Source organism: Amblyraja radiata, chromosome 8, assembly GCF_010909765.2.
Source record: "Amblyraja radiata isolate CabotCenter1 chromosome 8, sAmbRad1.1.pri, whole genome shotgun sequence".
NCBI lineage: Eukaryota > Metazoa > Chordata > Chondrichthyes > Rajiformes > Rajidae > Amblyraja > Amblyraja radiata.
In genome coordinates this window covers 25,084,170-25,108,824 of record NC_045963.1, presented here as the reverse complement: position 1 = coordinate 25,108,824, position 24,655 = coordinate 25,084,170, and the positions used below count along the sequence as shown (strand labels likewise).

The following is a 24,655-nucleotide window of genomic DNA, read 5'->3' as shown; positions in this document are numbered from 1 at the left end:
AACACAACGGGTCAGGCAGCAGCTGTGGAGGGAATACATAAGCAACGTTTCGAGTCAGAACCCTTCTAGATTGGTACCTTAGATTCTGGTTGGGCCTGAACAGAAGGACCTGGAAATTGAAGTGGAAGCCATGTTGAATTTGGCAGCACAGGCAAGTGTTGAGGAAACACACGTGGCTGTGGTAGTGAGTGTGTCAGATCATGGTCGAGGAACAGGAAATCTCCCGACCCAAAACATCACCTATCCATTCCCTCCACAGATGCTGAGTTCTTCCAGCACTTTATATTTTACTTCACATTCTGATGAATCTCTTTTGCATCCTTTCCAATTTAATAACAACCTTCCTATTGCTGGGTGACCAGAACTGCACACACAACTTTTTTTTCTTGGAATGCAGGAGGCTGAGCGTGATCTTATAGACGTGTATAAAATCATGAAGGGAATAGATAGGGTGAATACACAGCCTTTTTCACAGGATAGGGGAATCAAGAATAGAGCATAGGATTAAGGAAAGTAGGGAAAAATTTAATAGGAAGCTAAGAGATGGCTTTTTCCACAGAGGGTTGTGGGTCTATGGAGTACAGGGTGGGGGGGGGGGGGAGATTGACAATCTGATTGAATGGTGCCAGAACTACAATCTTACTCAGAACGTCAGCAAGATCAAGTAGAGGATTGTTGACCAGGAAGAGAAAGCTGGGTGGGTATCCATGGAACTGTCTTCATCAAAGGAATGGTGTTGGAGTATTTCTGGCGTGCACATCACTTGATTTGTTTTGCACCCAGCATTGACACAAAGAAAGCTCACCAATTCCTATAAGGTTTGAGGAGATTTAGCATGTGGCCGAATACCCCACCAAGCTTCTACAGATATCCTGACTGGTTGCATAACGGCCTGGTTTGATAACTCGAATACCCAATAATGAAGGAGACGACAGAAAGTGGTGGATAATGCCCAGTCCATCACATATACTGACCTCTCCACCATCAAAGGGATCTGCAGGAAGCAATACCTCAAGATGTCAGACTTATCATCAAAGATCCACATGCCGTATCTCTAAAAAAAAAACGAAGCGAAACCACTTGCTTCACTTGAAAGGACTTGGGGTCATTGGAAGGAGGAAGTGAAGATAATGTAGGGCAGATTTGAATCTACAGTTTGTGTGTTTTCATTTTATAGCCTGAATGATCCTAGTAACTGAGTTTACAAGAGCAGAGAATTCAAGTGACACCAGTCACATCCTCAAAAGAGCTCCAGATTTTCCTTTGATTAATCACTCTGACTCTACTCCAGCCTATTATTATGTTCAGGGAGCTGATTTATTGCATGACCAAGCAGAGCTGATGTGAATTTGTGGAATGGACATTGTTTCTGTCAGATTGGTGACTTTTAAGAGGAAGTACCTGGCATGGGATGGGGTGAACGGGAGAAAGCGTTTCCACATTTTGGACCATCACTTGGTTATTGGCCACACACGCGGATGCTGCACAAGAGATTAGTTCCTCAGCTGGGAGTTAATATATGAAAGAATCAGAATCAGTTACTATACAGAGGTGCTATCCACCTGGTCTGTTTCCCACATCTGCGTTTGGCCTCTCCCTGGCAGTGAAGGAGGCCAGGGACAGATAGGTTAGTGTGGGAATGGGAAGGGTAATTAAAATGGTTTGCAACCAGGAGCCCCAGGTGGCCATGTTAACAGAACACATATGCCCAGCAGAAAGGTCGCCCAGTCTACTTTTGGTATCACAGATGTAGAGGAGGCGATATCGAGGGCAGTGAATGCAATAGACAAGGTTGGAGGAGGTGCAGGTGAATCTCTGTCTCACTTGGAAGGGCTATTTAGGTTCCTGATTGGTGGAGAGAGATTCACTGACATTTACCACAAATCCACTGACTCCCACAGCTACCTGGACTACAATAAACCTCTATCACCTGGAAGTTGCTGTTGTGGTCCCTGTGGAGGTGAGAGAGGAGGTGTTGTGAGAAGTGTTGCATCACCTGTAGTTCAGAACAACAAAACATACAGCACAGGAACAGGTCCTTCAGCTCATATGTCTATGTTGATCTGTGCATGAAGCTGAGTTGAACTAATCTCCTGTGCCTGCATATGATCCATATCCCTCCATTTCCTGCATATCCATGTGCCTCTCTTAAGCACCATTATCTGCTTCCAGTACCATCTCTGACTGCGTGTTGCAGGCACTCACTCTTTGCGAAGAAAACTTGCCCCACACAGAAGGCAGTCCTTTAAACAGTCTTTGACACCCTGGTAAAAAGATTCTGACCGTCTACCCGACTTGGTTAAGTTGATTAGTACAGGTGTCAGAAGTTATGGGGAGAAGGCAGGAGAATGGGGTTAGGAGGGAGAGATAGATCAGCCATGATTGAATGGCGGAATAGACGATGGGCTGAATGGCCTAATTCTACTATCCCTTTTGACCTTATGAATTGTATGGAAAAGTGCCTGGGGAGAGGGAGGGGTGAGTGAACTAGCGAATCATGGAGAGAGAGGCCTCTGTGGAATAGGGTGCAGATGGGAAGATATGATTTGAGGTAGGATCACCTTGAACCTGTTTTGCTACGTTTTAAGGATCTTTATTCCAAAACTTCTAATCCCTGGGAATTCATAATGATTACAACTTCTACTGGACATATAATATTAAAATGTAGGGTTTTTTTTTTAAAGATACAGGACTTTTAGTGAGATGAAAATCTCAGTCTGTAAGGTGGTACAATTTTCATTTAGCAAGGTGAAAATGTCATACTTGCACTTCAAATACCGATCTCTGAGATAAATTGAAGTGCTTCTTTTGGACAGGCAGTGAGGTAATGATGGAGGGAAAGGGTTAAGTTGCCTATTCACTGTGTATCACTGAGCTGCTGAACTGCAGCCTGCGTCTCATTGATGCACAGATGGCTCTATGTGTTTTACCACCCAACATCGTCTCTTCTGAACAAAAGGTCAGCTGATCTGCTTTCATCACAAAGAATAAAACGATGTTTCCTTGGATCCTGATGACTTCATATTCATTGTTTCCAGAGGTTATAAAAACTGAACGAGGATTGTTGCCACACTAGAACCAGCAAGCTATGGATGCAGAATATCCTTCCTTTGAAAATCCCCTCTACAAAGAACTAAAATATTTCTACAAGAAGGTGAAAGGTGCTTACATGGATTTAAAGGATGAACTGACTCCCTACAAAGATGATCGGTACTATAGGTAGGAAAGATATTATATTTAACTGTCCTTGTAAGATACCAAGCTGTTCTTTCGAGGTCAATAATGGAGCCTGTCTGCAAGTCTGACGTTGGCAGATATACATAGAGGGTGAGGCAAACTGCAGCATTTTCCACCCACTGCATTGGAAACACAGCATTGAAATAGGTGACTGCGGATTGCTGTAAAAAATAATATAAATGAAGGTTCTCAATAGGCTTTGATTTCAGAGTAATTCAGCCGTGATGAAGCTGCGACCCATTTGGGCCTAACCTCCCCGTGGAATTATAATGAACAGAATGGTTACACTGAATATTTAAGAAGACAACAGCATAAATTCCAAGCAAGATGTACTTGAGCATAAAAGTCTGACAATCATTTATCCCTTATCTCACCAGGCCCAATTTTATGCAGTTTATCTTTTATATATATGTTATATGTATGGCGCAGTTCTTCCTGAATATGCTTGAAAATATCGTTGCAATTGCCGTTGCTGTGGTTGTTAAAGAACCGAGAAATAAATCGTGGATCATGAATAATTTATGAATTGGCAGTAATGAAATGGATCATTAAAAACAAACTAACAAATATAGAACTAGATGCAGGAAGATTGTTCCCGATGTTGGGGAAGTCCAGGACAAGGGGTCACAGCTTAAGGATAAGGGGGAAATCCTTTAGGACTGAGATGAGAAGAAACTTTTTCACACAGAGAGTGGTGAATCTCTGGAACTCTCTGCCACAGAGGGTAGTTGAGGCCAGTTCATTGGCTATATTTAAGAGGGAGTTAGATGTGGCCCTTGTGGCTAAAGGGATCAGGGGGTATGGAGAGAAGGCAGGTACGGGATACTGAGTTGGATGATCAGCCATGATCATATTGAATGGCGGTGCAGGCTCGAAGGGCCGAATGGCCTACTCCTGCACCTATTTTCTATGTATCTATGTAACATAGAACAGTAGAGCATAGGACAGGCCCTTTGGCCCACAATGTTCATGCCAAATATAATACCAAGCTAAATGAATCATCCCTGCCTGCATGTGATTCATATCCCTCCATTCCCTGCATATCCATGTGTATCTGAAAGCATATTAATGCCACTATCGTATCTGCTTCTACCACCAACACTGGCGCCAGGCACCCAACACTTTTAGTGTAAAAGAAATTCCCTTAATCTTCCCTTCCACAACTTTTTTTCTTTTAAACTTTCCCCCTCTCTCTGATATTAAAGTTATGGTGTCTAGTCATTTCCAACCTGGTTCTGACTGTCTACTCTTTCATTTCGTTTTATCAGGTCTCCACTTGACTGTGAGTCGGGGGGGGGGGGGGTGACGTAACTCACAGCGCGTGGAAAACAATGCGCAGCCTGCGCGAGCAGACCCATTGTGACGTCATCAGCTCGTTTATTTTCTAAATTATTTGAAATTTTTGAACATTTTTATCATAATGCATGAAAATTTCAGCCAAGGCGCTTTTTGACTTCATGGCGTAAATCTCTATCGGAATATGTAAAAGTTTCAACGTTAGCGCGTCGTGTTTTCGAGGAGATGTGAAACGCACACGAACATCACACAAATACGCACACATCCAAGATCAGAATTTTATAAGTATAGAGATACTCTCTAATCCAGGCAGTCTGCTGGTAAACCTCTACTGCACCCTCTCCAAAGCCAACACATCCTTTGATGGGGAGACCAGAACTGCACACAATACTGCAAATGTGGCCTTACCAAAGTCCTATAAAGCTCAACAAGACTTACTGACTCATACAATGCCATGACCCATGAAGGCAAGCATAGCATACATAGAAACATCGAAAATAGGTGCAGGAGTAGGCCATTCGGCCCTTCAAGCCTGCACCGCCATTCAATATGATCATGGCTGATCATCTTCTTTCCCACTCGATTTATTTGTGAAGCCACTTTCAGGAAGCTGTGGATTTGGATCCCAAGATGCCGCAATACTGTTAACCCTTTACCTCCAAAGTGCAATGCCTCATGCTAGCTCCGATTAAACAGATCTTAGTTAAATCTTGGCATCTGAGGAATGATGTGACTTCAAATCATTCCTAGAGGACATAGGTTTAAGGTGAAGGGGAAAGGATTTAATAGGAATCTGAGGGGTAACTTTTTCACACAAAGGGTGGTGGGTGTATAGATCAAGCTGCCAGAGGAAGTTGGTGAGGCTGGGACTATCCCAACGCTTAAGAATCAGTTAGACAAGTACATGGATATGACAGGTTTGGAGAGATATGGACCAATGTGGGCAAGTTGGGCCGAAGGACCTGTTTCCACGCTGTATCACTCAATGACTCTAAATGTTCATTTGTGTTTTATACAGGAGTAAATGTGTTTAAAATATGTAATGTTCTGCATCTGCTCAGGCTGCACATTCACCACCACTCCCGACCAATTTCTCCATTACTGCACCTAGTTTCTTGTAGCCCTGCAGCTGATCCTATCATAATGGAGAACTGGATGCCACACGAGGCAGAATGGTCCACAAGACTATCTCTGCCTCATGAGGCAGATCATTAAGGATCATTAATTTGGAAAGGTGCAGAGGAGATTCAACAGGATCTGACCTGAACTTGAGGGCTTGAGTTATAGAGAGAGGTTGGATAGGCTGGGACTTTTCTCTTTGGAGCATAGGAGGCTGAGGGGTGACTTTAGTGAGGTGTATAAGATCATGAGGGGCACGGATAAAGTGAATGCTCACAGTCCACATCTATGGAAACATTGACCATAATTCTGAAAATTTCAAGGTCGTTTTTGAAAGGATTAAGGTTGGTCGATGAGTTAAGGTCCTAAACTGGGAGAAGGCCAATTTCAAAAGCACAAGAGGACCTTGCAGAGGTAGATTGAGAGAAGATGTTTGTGGATAAAAAGACAGTTGACGTGGAAATATTTCAAAGAGAATCAGCAAGAGTTTGGGGCCAGCACATTTGAGAAGTGTGAAAGGCAAGGATGATATGATTAGGGAACGTTAGATGACAATACAATAATACAATACCTTTTATTTGTCATTTGAACCTCACATGAGGTTCAAACGAAATTTGGTTTCTGCAGCCATACAAGAAAAGAACCAAGACACACACCAACACAATTTACACAAACATCCATCACAGTGAGTCTCCTCCTCACTGTGATGGAAGGCAAAGTCTTGTCTCTCCCCTGCTCTCCATTCCTCTCCCGAAGTCGAGGTCAAAGCCCCCGGCTTTGATTCAGGACTTACCTTGACTTTTATCATCTGGACGCCCGCAGCGGCGACTGCGGAGGGTTGAGGTCCCGACCACGGGGGGAAATGGAGGAGGACTGGCCAGATTTTGTGCCTTCCACCACAGCAGTGATGAATGCTGTGGTGGATGTTTGTGTTAAAATGTTATTGTGTTTTTGTGTGTTCTTTCTCATTGTACCGCTGCTGGCAAATTCATTTCACTTGCACTTTATGTGCAATGTGACGAATAAAACTGATTGTATTGTATTGATTGATTGTTTGATCAAGGGAATAAAATGAGTTATATGTATAGGAAGAAACTGCTGATGGTGATTTATACCGAAGATAGATACAAAATGCTGGAGTAACTCAGCGGGTCAGGCAGCATTTCTGGAGAAAAGGAATAGGTGACGTTTCGGGTCGGAACCCTTTTTCAGACTGAAAGATAGATGAAAGATAGATTTGTTCTGGCCTTTTCTATCTTTCAGTCTTAAGAATGATTCCGACCCAAAACTTCACCATTTCTCCAGAGATGTGGCCTGACCCGCTGAGTTACTCCAACATTGTGTGTCTATGATAGGCTGCGGGCCGAGGAGCTTTTTCGTTCAGGTTCGTGACTCAACTCACGGAACTATCTGAATTTTTAACATAATATTATATAAATCATACCTGAAACTCGTGAAGAACAAAACCTGCACATTTTGTTTAAATATGACAAAAACTTCCAATTTTCCGAGTAATAATTGTCCAATCAATGCACGTTTGACATTGAGGTCGGGAGCAAATTGACTAATCCCGCGCTTTGATTTATGGTCGCTAGGCAGCGAGGTCTCTGGGATCATGGCTACCTCCTCATTACATCAATAGCAATAACAAGGTTTCCAAGGATAAAGGTAATGCTAACCTTGTTGATAATTTTGTTTTTCAATTGATTTATCCTTATAAAGTTATGCAGTGCATGCAGTGCCTTTTTACTTTAAACCAACCATATTTTCATTTTCAAACCACATTAAGGGCACTCACAGTTGAGTAGACATGTGTTCAGTGTTATTCAGAGCTCAGAGCGACGTGACCCTCTGGCTTCCTCCATCTTGCAGAGACTGAGTGAGGCGCACCACTTCCTGGTTTTATAGTCCCTCCTCCCTCCCACCAGCAGGGGCAGCAGAGAGAATGGCAAACATTTTTAAAACATTAATATCTCTCTGATTTTTCATTGATGGGAAAATCCTCCAGTCCAGGCAGGCGGAGGGGGGCTCTGAGCGAGGTGGCCAAAAATGACGGTCATAGGTGGCGGCGTTCTCTCGGAAATCAAAGCACAGCGAGCCAAAAGCTGTCAAGATCTTACTTTTAGTAATATAGATAATTAGACATAATTATATATGATTACATTCATATTCACGTCATATATATATAATATATAGATGGTATAATAATATAAAGTTTAAATAGTCTGCAACACGGAAATAGGCTCCCATGGTGTAATATGGGCATTGGACACTAGATGGCGCTTACTTTTTTGATCTCATTTTACAATACAATACTATAAGGTTTTATTCGTCACATTGCACATAAAGTGCAAGTGAAATGAATTTGCCAGCAGCGGTACAATGATAAAGAACACACAATACACAATAAAAATTTAACACAAACATCCACCACAGCATTCATCACTGTGGTGGAAGGCACAAAATTTGGCCAGTCCTCCTCCATTTTCTCAGCGGGTGCAGCAGCATCTATGGAGCGAAGGAAATAGGCGACATTTCCGGCCGAAGAAGAATTAGTTTAATTAATTAATGTGCAACTTTTGGCACTGACGAGTTATGACTACCTTCTCAATTATATTTTATCTAAATTGTGCAAAATTTCATGTAGTTCCGAGACATGGGTCACGAATGTTGATTTCTAGACACATTTTTGATGCTCGGCCCACAGACTATGAAAAGGAATCATATGACGGGTACAGGCAACTGGGATCAAGGACATTCTATAAGTATATCGGGAGCAAGATGGTAACTAGGAAAAGAGTGGTTCTCCTTAGGGACCAAAGGGGTAATCTATGTGAGGAGACAGGCGATGTGAGCAAGATGCTAAATAGAATAGCAAATAGAATAGAATGCCATTTATTGTCATTTAAACATACAAGGTTCAAACGAAATTTCGTTCCTGCAGTCATAACAGCAAAAAAACAAAACACACAATTCCACACAAACATCCATCACAGTGAATCTCCAAACACCTCCTCACTGTGATGGAAGGCAATAGTCTTATCTCTTCCCTGTTCTCTGTTCTTTATTCTTCTCGCGCAGTCAAACTGCTGCATCGAGCTGATCAAGGCTCTTGATGTTAGAGCCCCTGGCGGGCGATGGTAAGTCCCGCGGCCGTTTAAGCCGCGCGATGTATGGCCCTGCTCCGGGTCGATTTAAACCCCTCGATTTGGGCGGGCGAAGTTGCTGTTGCGGGAGCTCCCTTAAGCGGTCTCCCACCAGGGACCTGCGAGCTCCCGATGTTACCGTCCACAGGGCCTGCACTCTCATAGATTTTCTGCACTCTCTTCTTAGGGCTCCGGTGGTGTCATTGAGCCAGGGCCAGCCTTTAGGCTTAGACTTTTTCATTTTAAGAGGAGCAACAGAGTCCAAGTGGTATTGAATAAAGAAATTAGGTCGTCAGTGCTGAGATGGAGGGGAGACGCCTCGTCTGTATTCATCAAAGACCTCATCTGTATTCATGAAAGGATGTGGAAGATAGTGAGTTCAGGGAGAGGTCTGGAGTAAATCAGATTTGAGAGTGACAAAAATCAGATGTCATTAAGGGGGTTGATCAATCCCCAAGGGTAGTTGAGATATATTCCAGGTTGCTATGGGAAGCAAGGCAGGAGGAGATAGCCAGGGCCCTGACAGAGATTTTTGCTGAACAAGGGACTGCAGAGATGCTGGTTAACAAAAGAAAACCACACAAAGTGCTGGAGTAACTCAGCAGGTCAGGCGGCATCTCTGGAGAACATGGATAGAAGAGTTTAGTTTAGTTTATTGTCATGTGTACCCAGGTACAGTGAACTGCTTTTTTTGTTTCATGCTATCCAGTCAGTGGGTAGTCTATACATGATTACCATCCACCTGTGCACAACGTACAGATGCAGGATAAAGGGAATAACATTTAGTGTAAGATAAAGTCCAATTAAAGATAGTCCAAGGGTCTCCAATGAGGTGGATGGTAGGTCAGGGCCACTCTCTAGCTGGTGATGGGGTAATGTTGGCTGATAAAAGATAAGATTGGAAGAAACTGTCCGTGACTCAAGGGTGTCAGATGACTGGAGAATTTCCATTACCACTTCTGAGTGACGGTAACAGTGACTGGGGTCCGACCAACCAGCCTCTCTGCACCGCCTGCCTGCCTACCTACCTACCTACCTACCTGCCTACCTGCCTGAGGGCCGGGTCGGGCCGTCCACCTGAAGCGCTGCCGCCGCCAGGTGACGAGCACGGGCTCCTCGCGCCTGACGTCACGCGCGGGCGGTTGTGAGGTGGCGGTTGGCGGGTCCGGAGTTTCGCTGCTGTCATGGAGCTGTGAGTGTTGGGGCAGCGTCCCGGGAGCGCGCGGGCGGGGGGCGCGCGCACAAGCGTTTGGTCAGGCGACCGGATCGGCCCGTGTGTGAGGCGTGGTGTTGGAGACCCGAGGTCTGGGCAGCAGGGCCGGGCCGGGCCAGGCCAGGCTGGGCCATGCCATTCAGTCCGCCGCCAACCAGTCTTTTTCACCGCTGTTCTTAGCTCTGTTCTCATGCGCCGGGCAGGACGCGAGTGCCCGCCTGCAAAGCGCCGACAGCGAGCGAACAAAACTTCACATTAGCGTGGTGTTGATGAGGCTTCCGTGAACTTGCATTGTCCCCATCGTCCGTATTTACATCTTTCTCTGCATTTTCTGCATGTAATGTTCATCTTTTAAAATAGGACGCAGTCTAGAAAGCAAGGAATGGCAACTAAACTAAAAAGGACAGAAGGAAAGTAAGGACACAAAATGCTAGAGTAACTCAGTCGAAATCTGAAATGTCACCAATCCATGTTCTCCATTGATGCTGCCTGATCTGAGATAGACATAAACATAGAAAATAGGTGCAGGAGTAGGCCATTCGGCCCTTCGAGCCTGCACCGCCATTCAGTATGATCATGGCTGATCATCCAACTCAGTATCCTGTACCTGCCTTCTCTCCATACCCCCGATCCCTTTAGCCACAAGGGCCACATCTAACTCCCTCTTAAATATAGCCAATGAACTGGCCTCAACTACCTTCTGCGGGAGAGAATTCCAGAGATTCACCACTCTCTGTGTGAAAAAAGTTTTCCTCATCTCGGTCCTAAAAGATTTCCCCCTTATCCTTAAACTGTGACCCCTTGTTCTGGACTTCCCCAACATCGGGAACAATCTTCCTGCATCTAGCCTGTCCAACCCCTTAAGAATTTTGTAAGTTTCTATAAGATCCCCCCTCAATCTTCTAAATTCTAGCGAGTACAAACCGAGTCTATCCAGTCTTTCTTCATATGAAATGCTGGAGTAACTCAGCGAGTCAGGCAGCATCTTTGGAGAACATGGATAGGTGACACTTCGGATTGGGATCCTTCTTCAGATTGAAAGTTTGCAGGGGAGAGAGGGGGACTGATTAGAGTAAGTCAACGTGGCTTTGTGTGTGGGAAGTCATGTCTCATGAATCTGGGAGAGTTTTTTGAAGAAGTTACAAAGAGGAATTATGAGGGCAGAGGAGTGGACATTGTCTATATGGACTTAAACAAGGCTGCTCTGGAAGGTTAGATCACATAGAATTTTAAGGTGAGCTCGCTGTTTGGATTCAAAATTGACTTTAAGGAAAGAATAGAAGATAGTCAAAAAAAAAGCTGGAGTAACAGCAGGACAGGCAGCATGTCTGGAGAGAAGGAATTGGTGACGTTTCATGTCAAGACCCTTCAGGAAGGAATCACAGGGTAGTTTTTCTTGGGTTGTTTTTCTGATAGTCCTCTAACCAGTGGTGTGCTACACTATCATTTGGAAGGATGTCATTAAGTTGGAAAGGATGCAGAAAAGATTCACTAGGGTCTTGCATAGACATGAGCTTGAGTTATATGAAGAGGCTGGAACTTTTTTTCTATGGAGTGTGGAACACTGAGAGGAGACCTTATTGAAGTATTCAAAGTCATGAGGGGTATTGATAAAGTGAATGCTCATAGTTTCTTTCCCAGAGTATGAATGAATTAATGAATAAGTTTATTGGCCGAGTATGTACATATACAACTAATTTGCCTTGGTGCTCAGCTTGGTGCTCTTCTAGTCTTCTAAAACTAGAAGACATAGACTTGGGTGAGAGGGGAAATATTTAAGAAGCACCTCAGGGGCAACTTATTCACAGGGATAGTCTGTATGCGGAATTAGCTGCCAGAGGAAGCAATAGATCATACTTTTATATGCGTCTATCAACTTTGTTATTGACCTATTCCTGCTATTTGCTATATTTCAGTCCACAGAATTGGTGATGACATGTTGTTCTCATTCCCAAACTGCCAAAGTGAAGAGACAGAGCTGTTATGTAAAGCTTAGGCCTGTGCATTCAATCATGACTGGTGCAGGGGAGCTGTCCCCAGTGTCCTTACCTATATTCACCCAATCATTATTAGCTGGCTTTTAGCACTTTGATGTCTGTGGGTGCTTCCTATATACACTTTACCTGTTGCGTTTTCTACAATTAAATGATGCACGAGTTTTATAATCAGCTGCTAGGTACATTGCCGTTTTAGCGATGGATGTGAAAACTATTGCAATCCATTTTTGCAATTATATGGTTAAATTATGTTGAGGTATACAGGCTCCTTGTGTTTTGCGCAGGGGTTACATGCTTGAAATGCATTGCATATTTCAAAAACATGTAAATTAAACATATACGCGACTATGCTGTCAGCAGTAAATTTGAGCACAGTATTCCAAAAATACCAACGCATAAATCAAGCTTTGGTATTAAAGTAACAAGCGCATTATTTCAAAAACGATGAAAATCAAACACTTAAAGTGCAGGGTGCCTGTATTTTGCTTAAAAAAGAAAAAGTATTTAAAAAACAATAATGTTGAAAATACAAAATAAGAACAAATGCAAATATTATAAATGTGAAACAAAGACTGAAAATATTGAAAATACTCAAGTTCAAGTTGTATCCATAGAGATGGAAGCAGAGGTAATGTTTCAGGTTGACGGTCTTTCATCACAGCAGTCTGATGAGAGTTGTAGACCTGAACTGTTGACTAAGTTACCAACGTGATAGATTGGGAAAATATGAATTTATGGACAGTGTCGTGATATCTTGGGATATTTGGGATTTGAGACAGGGTTTAGGCAGGTAATGGGTGGGTTCAGGGAGATGATGGGTGGATGGAAAATGTAAAAAATTAGGTGCAATGCAGCAACTGACTGCTTTTGCAGGACCTCATAAGCATGGTAGAATTTGATTTGTGCCAGAAACCAGAATTGAAGCTAAGTTGCATTGTAACAGCTTGAATTCAAAGAAAGGGAAATGTTTATAGCTTGGTTGAAAGTAGTATTTATAATTTCAATTCGTTTTGCCTTGAATTATGAATTCTGAGAGTTCTAGGGAATTATTGGATCCACAAAAGTGTAATTATACTTTCCTTCCCTGAACTGAAATAGCCTTAAATAATTCTTGATTCATATGTTGTGGTATCTCATGACATAAAATGTGATGACACTGATGCGTGGGGAAAAATGCTGTTAGTGTTAATTGTAACATTTATTACTTAGATTTCTTATTACATTGATAATTGTGATCTCTCCTTTTTAGAATAGCACCAATGAGATTATATACACTTTCCAAGAGGCACTTTGTCCTAGTGTTCATTGTGTTCTTCATCTGTTTTGGAGTGATAGTTTTGATCGGAATAGCTGGTGAGTACAAAATGATGGAACTTGATATATTGTATTACGTAATTGTCAGCTTATTAAAAAAAAAAAACCCAAATGTATGACCATGTGAAAAGATTTCTACACTTAATGTGTAAGAAAGAACTGCAGATGCTGGTTTAAATCGAAGGTGGGCACAAAATGCTGGAGTAATTCAGCGGGACAGGCAGCATCTCTCCCACCAGTCTTACTATCTCCGACTACATTCTATCTCTGTCCCGCCAACTCCCCTGACATGTCTGTAGAAGGGTCTCGACCCGAAACGTCACCCATTCCTTCTTTCCAGCGATGTTGCCTGTCCCGCAGTGTTACTCCAGCATTTTGTGTCTACCTTTCTACACTTAATGCCAGGTTGATTTCTAGAATAGATTCAGGATGTGGGTAACACTGGTACTGCGTTACTTCACATCAACCTTCAGCGTCCCTGAATTAATTGCATTGCATGGCAGAGCAGAGGTGGCAAGCACCTCCCTCTCTGAGGAACATTAGTGATCCATTGGATTTTTGCAGAACTCCAGCAATTTTTATGTTTGGTGCCATACTATGAAATATCAGATTAAAACATTGTCTACAGTGAGGCCACATATTTTGTGCATATTTTGGAAGGAATTCAAAGTATATATTTGGCACAGTGTCTTCCAACTTAAACATACAAATTATACACAAAAATGTGATCTGGGATATTGGACAATGGTAAATTAGGTCAAATAATTAGTTAAATGAAAATATCTACGGATAATTATACTTGCATTAAATAAACAAAACCAAATAGGTATATTATGGTGCCGTCACTGTAACGCATGCCAGCTTATAAAGATTGTTTTAGCGCTGTAATTCATATTACGTAAGTGATGGGACAATCATCAACTAGCAGATCGACGGCAATCCTGTGGACAATATTGGAGGGACATTAATCACCTCAGATTCCATTTTGACCATCAATGATGACTTTGTAATCCTTGTAGTTTGGAAAACATATTCAGGAAGAAAGTTTTATGTAAATTTGATCGAAAAATGAATCCTTAGTGCTGTTGCAAGGGCAGATGTTAACAGCTAGGAAGAAGCTGAGTATTAGATATCTTGGACAAACGCATGCCAAATTGGGTGACAATCTTCGAATCATCGGAAATTCTTAATGAGTTGCTTTGTCTCCTCTGTGCAGGACAGGACTGTGAAAGTAGATGGTCTTTGTAATTCATTTATAGGATATGTGTTGAACCCTAGAGACATTCACTCCCTAATTGTCCTTCAGCTGCTGCGGGCATTGCTGTTAGCTAAAGTTTTGGTCCAACAATGTTGAATTAACCCAGATGGTAATGATGTAGGAACACTTGAACTTCCTGCCATTAATACAATTGGCAGCGACTGTCAAATGATCCTTGGTAATTTTCTGCATTCCACTTTATAGTTGGGGCACAATGTAACTAGGCAGTACTCCATTGGTGAAGGGAATATATAGTCGTCGTGGTTTTGTGTGTGCATCAATTAACTTGCATTCAAGTATTGGAGTTCCACTCAAGGTAGATGAGGTGAGAGGGGAAAGATTTATGAAACTGGGATGCAGGTTTTTCACTCAATGGATGATGGACATGTGGAATGAGCTACCAGAGCAAGTAGCTGAGGCAGGCATCATAGCAGCATTTAATAGGCACGGACAGGTACATGGATAGGAAAGATTTAGAAGGATACGGGCCAAGCATGGCCAGGTAGAACTAACTTAGATAAGACATCTTGGCAGGCATGAACGAATTGGGCCGAAGGGCCTGTTTCCGAGCCGTATGACTGTGACTTGTGTCTTAATATGATGAAAGTGGATGAATCACTTGCCACATAATAACAAGCCTTTGGCTTTCTCTTTGCAGCCATTATGTTGTGCAGGTCAGTGGTTATCAAGATGTTAATGGTGGCTGAATCGTTTCTCTTTCCATTATAATTAACTTTGACTTTAGTAGGGCTCCTTGATGTTGTACTTAGTCAAATGCCAAAGGATGACAGCTCCTTGGCTAGTTTTGAGGCTCTCATCTCTTTTTATTTATGTTTGGATCAAACCCTTAATGTTGTGGAGATCTCTAAATGATCTCTATGACTAAATTAACCATCCCAGCCCCTTTAAAAAAAAACTATATCTCAAGATTGCATGCTGTTTATGGGCATGTGGTGGGTCATTATGGAGAGAACAAAAGTAAGTTCTGTGATAGAGTAGAAGGCAGGAGTGATTGTGAGTGAAAGTGGTGATGAGTGAAAGGCTATTGAATAACAGGAATTGGCTGGAAAGGGGTAAAAAGGAAGAGATGAATTAAATCTGAATTTGGGAAAGGGAAATAAAAGCTATTTAAAATGTGACACAAGATTGAAATAGATTCTTATCTGACAATGGTTTAGAATTAGTGCCAAGCAAATGAAAGCTCAAGGTCATCTTTGAAGACCTCTGCAAAATCATCATGCAGTCAGTATTTTGACTGCAGATGCTGGAATGTTCAACAAAAAATGTGTGGGAGCAACTCAGTGGGTCAGTCAGTATCTATGGAGAAAAATGGACAGACAATGTTTTGGGTCCAGACCCTTCTTCACTCTGAAGGAGTCCTGACCCAAAACATCTGTTCATTTCTCTCCACATGCTGAGTTCTTCCAGCAATTTATTTGTTGCTCATTGAATGTAGATGTTAATGGCTTGATTAGTGAGAGCAAAGGGACACTTTTGGTGTTCTGCTTGGAGTTCTGGTATTTCATTATAATTATGAACTCTTTCCGGGGAAGAGCAACTGGTCAAACTGCTGTTACTCCACGTGGAAGCTTATCCTAGAAGTTCCCAAAGGTGAGACAGGTTATGTGTCTGTTCACCAGTGTCTAGAATAGAAAGATAAAGGGAAATATATTAATTTTCCACCTCCCTTCCTTCTTTACCCTGTACATATTGCTGCATTATTTTCACGTACATGCTGTCTGATTACAGGTCCTGAAATTATTACATCCAGAGCATTGCCTCCAATCTCACCCACCACTAAGGGTAATCTGGTAAGTGAATAACATCAAGCCTGAATTGAGAGCAAAAACTGCAATTGCAAGAAATACACGCTTGGTCAGGAAGCATATGTGAAAAGAGAAATGGTTTGCATTTCAGGTCTGTGAAATCTCTTAAGGAGATTTTAAAATACTTTATCCTTTGTTCCTATTTGCTGGTTACAAAAGGTTTTAATAAGATCACAAACTTGTAACATTATTGGTAATTCATGAAAATATTGAATACTGTTAGAAATATGATCTCCCAGAACAGAATATTATATCAAGATGAAGTTCTGAGAATATCCCTTTGGTAGAGGCCATTAACATTTAGCCTGCTGCCCTGTTATCACTGTTCAACAACACCAGGAATGGGTGCAAGAGTAGTAGTTTCTTCAACATTGATGAACGTTTTCTGCTCCGTGGTGTGAAATCCACCTTCCTGACAAATTTGCTGTGGACTGTAAATGTCTACTTTGGTCTTGAATATACATAACAATAATAATCACCACTTTCTCGGCGGATTGGGAATTCCAAATACTCGTCTGAAGAAAATTTCCCCTCACAATTTATCATTAGTGGGTCAATTATTGAGACTCCCTGCTAGGCGAAATATCCTACAATATGTAACTTGTCACGCCACCACTGAATATCAAAATCTAGATTATCTGGCTCTTCAGGTATCCAGAGCCCATTCTGCATAATTCTTGTTCATAAGACCGGTGACTTTACCCCAGGAATTGCATTTATTCACAATAGAGCTAATGCAACAATGCTCTTACCATACTGTGCAGGAAGGATCTGCAGATGCTGGTTTACACGGAAGATAGATACAAAATGCTGGTCAGGCTGTATCTCTGGAGAAAAGGAATAGGTGATGTTTTAGGTTGAAACCCTTCTTCAGACTGAGAGCGTCTCAGTCAGAAACCCTTCTTCGGACTCTCAGTCTGAAGAAGGTTTCGACCCGAAATGTCACCCATTCCTTTTCTCCAGAGATACTATCTGACCTGCTGAGTTTCTCCAGCATTTTGTATTTATCTTCCTTAATATATTACTATCTTCTCAAAGTGACCTCACCAAAGTTTTACATAATTGATCACGATTTTTTTTTTTACTGTTACTCTTAATTTCCCTTGTAATAAAGGGCAATTTTTATGTGCTTTCCCAATTACCCGCTGCTCCTGCTTGCTAGCCTGGCTTTCTTTGTATGAGGATGCCTAAACTTCACCGAAAACCAATTTAAATAATACTATTGTTCTAATTTACAATGTGGATAACCCAACATAAAGCAGAAAACTCCACCACTGACATGTGCCACTCACCTAAATTGCCTTCATTCCTTTGTAGATTTGTTTGTGTCCTCTTTTACTCTTCAAATTGTCTACTTGCTTAGACATGACAGGAAAAATTCCGCCTCCTGTGTCGTACATTTTGCTACATATTTCTATCTTGAAGGTGTAACTAACCATGATGCATTTTCTCACCTAGAATGAACTGGAGGATGCTAGCCTCTAGAGTTCATTGTAAATGGTGGTGCTGATCTGATATTCAGCTGTCTGATTCAGGATCTTGACCTGAAACGTCACTTATCCATGTTCTCCATGGATGATGCCCGACCCGCTGAGTAATTCCAACACTTTGTGCCTTTTTGTAAACCAACATTTGCAGTTGTAGTGCTTTTTTGTAAACCCTCAATGTGCATGGGGCTACCAAAAGAGGCAACCTTGTAAACATCTCCCACAAGCAGATGGAAAACCCTGCACTTTTCCTTGCAGCTACAACCTTTTTGTTCTATCAGCTGTGAAGGCCATGCCCAGGCCTCTGGCCCTCTAATACTCTCGCTCTTTCCACTAACTCTAATCTCCCAACCATTCCCAGCCCTGATGCAACCTCTTGATTGTCCATAAGCATTCTTTTCCCAAGGATTTTCTGCCCAGCCTGACATTTTTCTGTCCACTCCATCTGAATCTGTTTCTAACTCAGTTCTTCACTGCTCTAATGCACATAGCAACTCCAAATACACAATTTTGTAAACTAAATTCAAACTATCAATGGATATTCAAAATTAGCCCGAATTATTGATCTTACATTCTCATATAGCTGAGATCAAGATGAATTATCTTGATTTCATATGAAATTGAAATCATTTAGATCATCGTCGGGGGTTAAAATTTAACTTTTCTTTCCTTCTTCTCCAGACAAGCCCTTTAAAACTGCAAACACCTGGACTGTCCACATACAATCAGGAATTATGGTTAACATGTCATTTTGAACAGAATTCAGGTAGGAATATCTGAATAAAGAGCAAGCTATTCTGCTTTACACTTTGAGCATGTGCAATTGTTCCTGACCTTCGAGTCCCTGACCAAGCTCTCAAGCATTGTAATAGCAGGAGAGAGGATTGGAAGGCTAAATGACATATATTTCATTGCCAGGAGTCTGATTGGTAAGGCAGATGAACTTAGCGTATTGATCAATACATGGGAATATGAAATGATTGCAATCACAGAGATGTGGTTGAAAAGGGAACAGGGCAGGCAACAACATAGAAGTTTAAGTTGTGATCCGGCAGGAAATAAAAGAGAGTGCATTGCAATATTAAGGAAAGAGACAATCACAGTAATGAGGAAGGGCTTTAATTTAGAGATACTGCATGGAAACGGGTGCTTTGGTCCATGCTGACCATCGATTATCTATGTTAGGATAACATAGAACCTCACTAGTTCTATGTTATCCCAATCCCTACAAACTAGGGGCAATTTATGGAGGCCACATAACCTACAAACGTGTACCGTTGGAATGTGGAATGAAACCCACGCAGTCATGGAAAATGTGCAACCTCGTCACAGACAGAACCTGGGTCTCTGGCACTGTGAGGCATCAGCTCTACCACGGTGCTGTCCCCAAAGGCTCTTTGAGTGAGGACATAAAAAAGGGAAATCACTTTGCTGTGATTAGACTACAGGCCTCCCAACAGTCAGCAGGAGATGGAGGTGCAGATATGAAGGCAAATCACGGAGGTCTAAGAATGAATCTTTGGGATTTCAATTTAGGATTACCTTGGTATGAAAGAATTAGATGGTGAATTCTTTTTAAAGTGTTTCCAGGGAACTGTTTGCACAATGCTTCCAGGAATGGGACAGTGCTAGAGCTAATCCTTGCTAGTGAAGGGGGGAAGTCCATTTTCAGTATTATCAGGCAGGACCTGACAAACGTAGATGGGGACACAAAAAGCTGGAGTAACTCAGCGGGACAGGCAGCATCTCTGGAGAGAAGGAATGGGTGACGTTTCGGGACAAAACCCTTCTTCAGACTGGTTAGGGATAAAGGAAACGAGAGATATAGACAGTGATGTGAAGAGATAAAGAACAATGAATTAAAATTTTCAAAAAAGTAACGTTGATAAAGGAAACAGGCCATTGTTAGCTGTTTGCCGGGTGAAAATGAGAAGTTAGTGTGACTTGGGCGGGGGAGAGATAGAGAGAGAGGGAATGCCAGGGCAACCTGAAGTGAGAGAAATCAATATTTATTTTGATTCACCGCAAGAAATGCAACACCTGTCCCTTCACCTCCCCCCTCGACTCCATTCAAGGTCCCAAGCAGTCGTTCCAGGTGCGACAAAGGTTCACCTGTATCTCCTCCAACCTCATCTACTGCATCCGCTGCTCTAGATGTAAGCTGATTTACATCGGTGAGACCAAGCGTAGGTTGGGCGACCGTTTCGCCGAACACCTCCGCTCAGTCCGCAATAACCTACCTGACCTCCCGGTGGCTCAGCACTTCAACTCCCCCTCCCATTCCCAATCCGACCTCTCTGTCCTGGGTCTCCTCCATTGCCAGAGTGAGCAACAGCGGAAATTGGAGGAACAGCACCTCATATTCCGTCTGGGGTCCTTGCGTCCTTATGGCATCAACATTGAATTCCCCCAATTTGGCTAGCCTGTGCTGTCTCCTCCCCTTCCTTCACCCTCTAGCTGTCTCCTCCCACCCTCCCATCCGCCCGCCCTCGGGCTCCTCCTCCTCCTCCCTTTTTCCTTCTTTCTTTCCCCACCCCCCATCAGTCTGAAGAAGGGTTTCGGCCCGAAACGTCGCCTATTTCCTTCGCTCCATAGATGCTGCTGCACCCGCTGAGTTTCCCCAGCAATTTTGTGTACCTTCAATATTTATACCACTGGGCTGTAAGCTGCCCAAGCGAAATAGCTGTAAGCTGCCCAAGCTGTTCCTTCAATTTGCATTAGCACTGACAATGGAGGAGACCTAGGACAGAAAGGTCTGTGTAGGAATGGGAAGGAGAATTAAAGTGTCCAGCAACCGGGAGATCAGGTAGGTTCAGACGGGCTGAGCGAACGTGTTCCGCGAAACAATCGCCCAGTCTGCGTTTGGTCTCACCGTTGTATAAGAGTTCACATCTTGAACAATGGATACAGTAGATGAGGTTGGAGGAGGTGTGAGTGAACCTCTGTCTAACATGAAGAAGGGTCTTGACCCGAAACATCACCCATTCCTTCTCTCCAGAGATGCTGCAAGTCCCACTGAGTTGCACTAGTATTTTGTGTCAACCTGGAAGGACTGTTGCGGTCCCTGGACAGAGTCGAGGGAGGAAGTATGGTGACAGGTGTTGCAGTGGAAAGGTACCTGGGGTGGGGGTGGTTTGGGTGGGAAGGGATGAATTAACCAGGGAGTTATGGAGGGAACGGTCTCTTCGGAAGGCGGAAAGGGGTGGCTAGTGGTGGGATCCCGTTGGAGATGGTGGAAATTTCGGAGGTTTATGTGTTTATGCGACGGTTGATGGGGTGGAAGCTAAGGACTAGGGGGACTCTGTCTCTGTTGTGACCAGGGTGAGGGGGAGCAAGGGCAGAGCTGCAGGGTACCAAAGAGATACGAGTGAGGGCCTCATCTATGATGGGGAGGGGAACCCTCGTTCCCTAAAGAATGAGGACATCTCGGATGTTCTAGTATGGAACGCCTCATCTTGGACGCAGATGCGGCGTAAACGGAGGAATTGGGAGTCGGGGATAGAGTCTTTGCGGGAAGCAGGGTGGGAAGAAGTGTAGTCAAGATAGTTGTGGGAGTCAGTGGGTTTGTAATAGATGTCAGTCAATAGTCTATTTCCTGTGATGGAGACTGAGATCAAGAAAGGGGAGGGAGGTGTCGGAGATGGTCCAAGTAAATTTGGTGGTGAAGTTTATGAAGTCCATGAGTTCTACATGGGTGCAGGAGGTAGCACCGAGTCATCAATGTAACGGAGATAGAGTTCGGGCAAATGGGTCGATGTACGCCTGGAACACGGATTGTTCAACGTACCCTACAAAGAGGCAGGCACAGCTGGGGCCCATGCGGGTGGAAGTGGGAGGCGTCAAAGGGAAGTTGTTGAGGGTGTGGACCAGCTCTGCTAACGGAGTAGAGGTATCTTGGGCATAGGTCGGGAGAGATTGGACCAGGGTGGATAGGATCGAGTCGAGGTACGTGGAAATAATTTCAATATGACAGAAGCAAGCAGAAACAATGGGTCTGCCAGGGCAGTTGTGTTTTTGGATTTTGGGGAGACGGTAAAACCGGGCTGTGTGGGGCAAGGAAACGATAAGGTTGGAGGCTGTGGAAGGCAGACAGCTGGAAGTGATGAAATCAGAAATGGTGTGAGATTAAGGCATGGTGCTTGTCTGTGGGGTCATGGTCCAAGGATAAGTAAGAGGAGGTGTCTGAAATTTGTCACCTGGCCTCTCAGGTGTCTGCGCCAGACTACCACGGCACCTCCCTTGTTGGCGGGTTTGATTATAATGTCAGGGTTGCTGCAGAGTGAGCGGAGGGCAGTACTTTCAGAGTGGGTGAGGTTAGAGTAGGTAAGGGGAGTGGAAAAGTTTAGACGGTTGATGTCACGTCGGCAGTTAGAAATAAAGGGTTCTAGAGAGGGTAGAAGGCCGTTCTGAGTCCAAGAGGAGGAGGACCGGTGGAGAAGGGGTCATCACTGGGTAGTGAGGACTCCTGCCCATAGAAAAAGGCGCGGAGGTAGATGGGGAGCAGATACTTGCAGGTGAATCTACCGCCAGGAATTAAGAGTGTTTTAAAAATGTAATTGTGAGGGTCCAGGAACAACGTGTTCCTGTATGGATGAAGGGTTATGACAGCAAGTCCAGGGAATCCTGGATGTCAAGGGATATTGAGCATTTGATAAAGAAAAAAAGTGAAAGCATATGACAGGTGTACACAATTCAAGTGAGGCCCTCGAATTCTGTATACCTTAAATGTTCCATATAGGACCATTGCTATAATGAACGCAGCATTATCTAAAATGGTGATGCCCAATTCAGGTTATGCTTGTGCACTTGGATAATCCATTGATCTGTAAACTGACTCAATTGTTCTTCTGGGGGACTTAACTGACTTTATTTACTACTTAATTTGAAACCACAGGATTACAGTATCTTCTTGGCGATAATATAAAAATATTAAGTGCCTATTAAATCACAATTTTGATTTTTCAGTTGTGGAGATCCGGAAGAATGTGTCCATGATGGTTACAATAAGTGGAGTCATGCAAGACACCAGTGTACCAAACATCAGGGTGTATCCCCATAACCACACTCGGTCTCTTCACTGTGCAAATGTAAGTTTCGGCAACTGTTAATCACAACTATTCACATAAACTGATAATCACCCTCTAGTTTTTTTTTAACTGTTGTACCTATGTAACTGAAATATAGTGGGGACTGGTTCATCTTTGGGTCAGGTTGTTATAAAGTTGAATATAAGATGAGAAAATCCTATCTAATTCTAATCTACAAAGTTCCTGCCAGGTCCCCATTTTACACCCTCTTTTCTGATGACGAACTTTGCCCCGGCCAATTAGCCTGTTGCTGACCTACCATTTGGAGTTCCAAAGTTAAAAATAAAGTCATGATTTTTATTTTATACATTGGGAGATTGCTCTTAAGATATTTATAAAATTGGACACGAGGTTGGTGCTGCTCTCTTAAAGCTCTAGGGCTTCATTTTCGATCCTGACGTGTGTTAAAAGTGGGGAGCTTATACATTCTCTCTGAGGTTTCCTTTCAGTGTTCTAGTTCCCTGCCACAAAGACATTGCAGGATCCAAATGACTGATAAATTTGTTTACTGTCATTAAAAATTAAAAATATAGAATTGCAGATGTCAGAATATAGAAGCGAGATCGATTGATTGACCAAATGGTGCCAACACAATAACCTTGCTCTTAATGTCTGTAAGACCAAGGAACTGATTGTGGACTTTGGAATAGGAAGGATCGACTGCCCAGTCCATCACGGTACTGACCTCCCCATTAATGACACTAAAGGAACCTATTAACCTATTGGGTCCATGAACGGACTTATAACCTTCTGAACCTTCTGAATTTTGTAGTCGGCAGGGCAGTACTCTGCATATCACCAACTTGCCCAATTTTACATTTTTATCAAGCCAATTAACCTACAAACCTGTACGTCTTTGGTGTGTGGGAGGTAACCGAAGATCTCGGAGAAAACCCATGCAGATCACGGGGAGAACGTACAAACTCCATACAGACAGCACCCGTAGTCGGGATCGAACCCGGGTCTCGGGTGCTGCATTTTGCTGTAAGGCAGCAACTCTACCGCTGCACAACCGTGGCCGCCCAATAGGGTGGCTGCTTCAAAACGGCAGCCAGCATCTGAGACCCACACCACCTTGACCACACACTCATTTCACTCCTGCCATCAGGAAGGTGATATAAGAGCCTAAAAACTGTAAAGTTCAGGAGCAGCTTCTTTCCTATGGCCATCGGGCTATTAAACACTACAATCTCCAAATAAGCTCTGAACTACATAGACTTGGGGGCCTTGGTTATGTCTTTTTGCAATTATTATTTGTTTGTGAGTGTGTGTGTATTTTTTTTAAATTGTTTACAGAGTACTATGTTTACATATATTGTGCTGCTTGCAAGTAAGAATTTCATTGTTCTATTTGGAACACATGACAATAAAACACTCTTAACTCTTGAAATGAGACAAGGCTCTTATTTCACAGATCAGTCTGTACTCATTTAGTTAAGATCATGGCATGCCTGTTGTCATGTGGTAGACGCAAGGTGGAGATGAGTTTCTGCAGTTAGCCAGATTGCCAATTTTCTTTGAGGCATCACACCTTGCTCTGCTTGGGCACTGGTATTATGGATGTCCTTCTAAATCAGCTGGGACATTAGAGCAGTTGAAGATATCCGCGCAAACTCCAGTCAGTTGGTCCATGCAGATTTTGAGAACGTGGCCAGGTCCACTGTCGGGGTCGGGA

The 24,655-nt window shown here is 43.1% G+C and overlaps 1 protein-coding gene across 5 annotated transcripts in view; it reads left to right on the top strand.

The window, feature by feature from the left end:
* Nucleotides 1-2,874: 2,874 nt before the first annotated feature.
* tmem181 (transmembrane protein 181) overlaps nucleotides 2,875-24,655 on the top strand; it is a 47,848-nt gene continuing 26,067 nt past the window's right edge. The window contains exons 1-5 of one of the 5 annotated variants that reach the window (XM_033025399.1): nucleotides 2,875-3,219; nucleotides 13,258-13,361; nucleotides 16,330-16,391; nucleotides 18,575-18,659; nucleotides 22,859-22,980. In XM_033025399.1, coding sequence (XP_032881290.1) covers nucleotides 3,089-3,219; nucleotides 13,258-13,361; nucleotides 16,330-16,391; nucleotides 18,575-18,659; nucleotides 22,859-22,980 — 504 coding nt within the window. In that variant the 5' untranslated portion in view covers nucleotides 2,875-3,088. Of the gene's footprint in view, nucleotides 3,220-9,874; nucleotides 9,991-10,058; nucleotides 10,426-13,257; nucleotides 13,362-16,329; nucleotides 16,392-18,574; nucleotides 18,660-22,858; nucleotides 22,981-24,655 lie in introns of those variants that run through there. The other 4 variants (XM_033025401.1, XM_033025403.1, XM_033025402.1 and 1 more) reach the window with 4 other exon arrangements.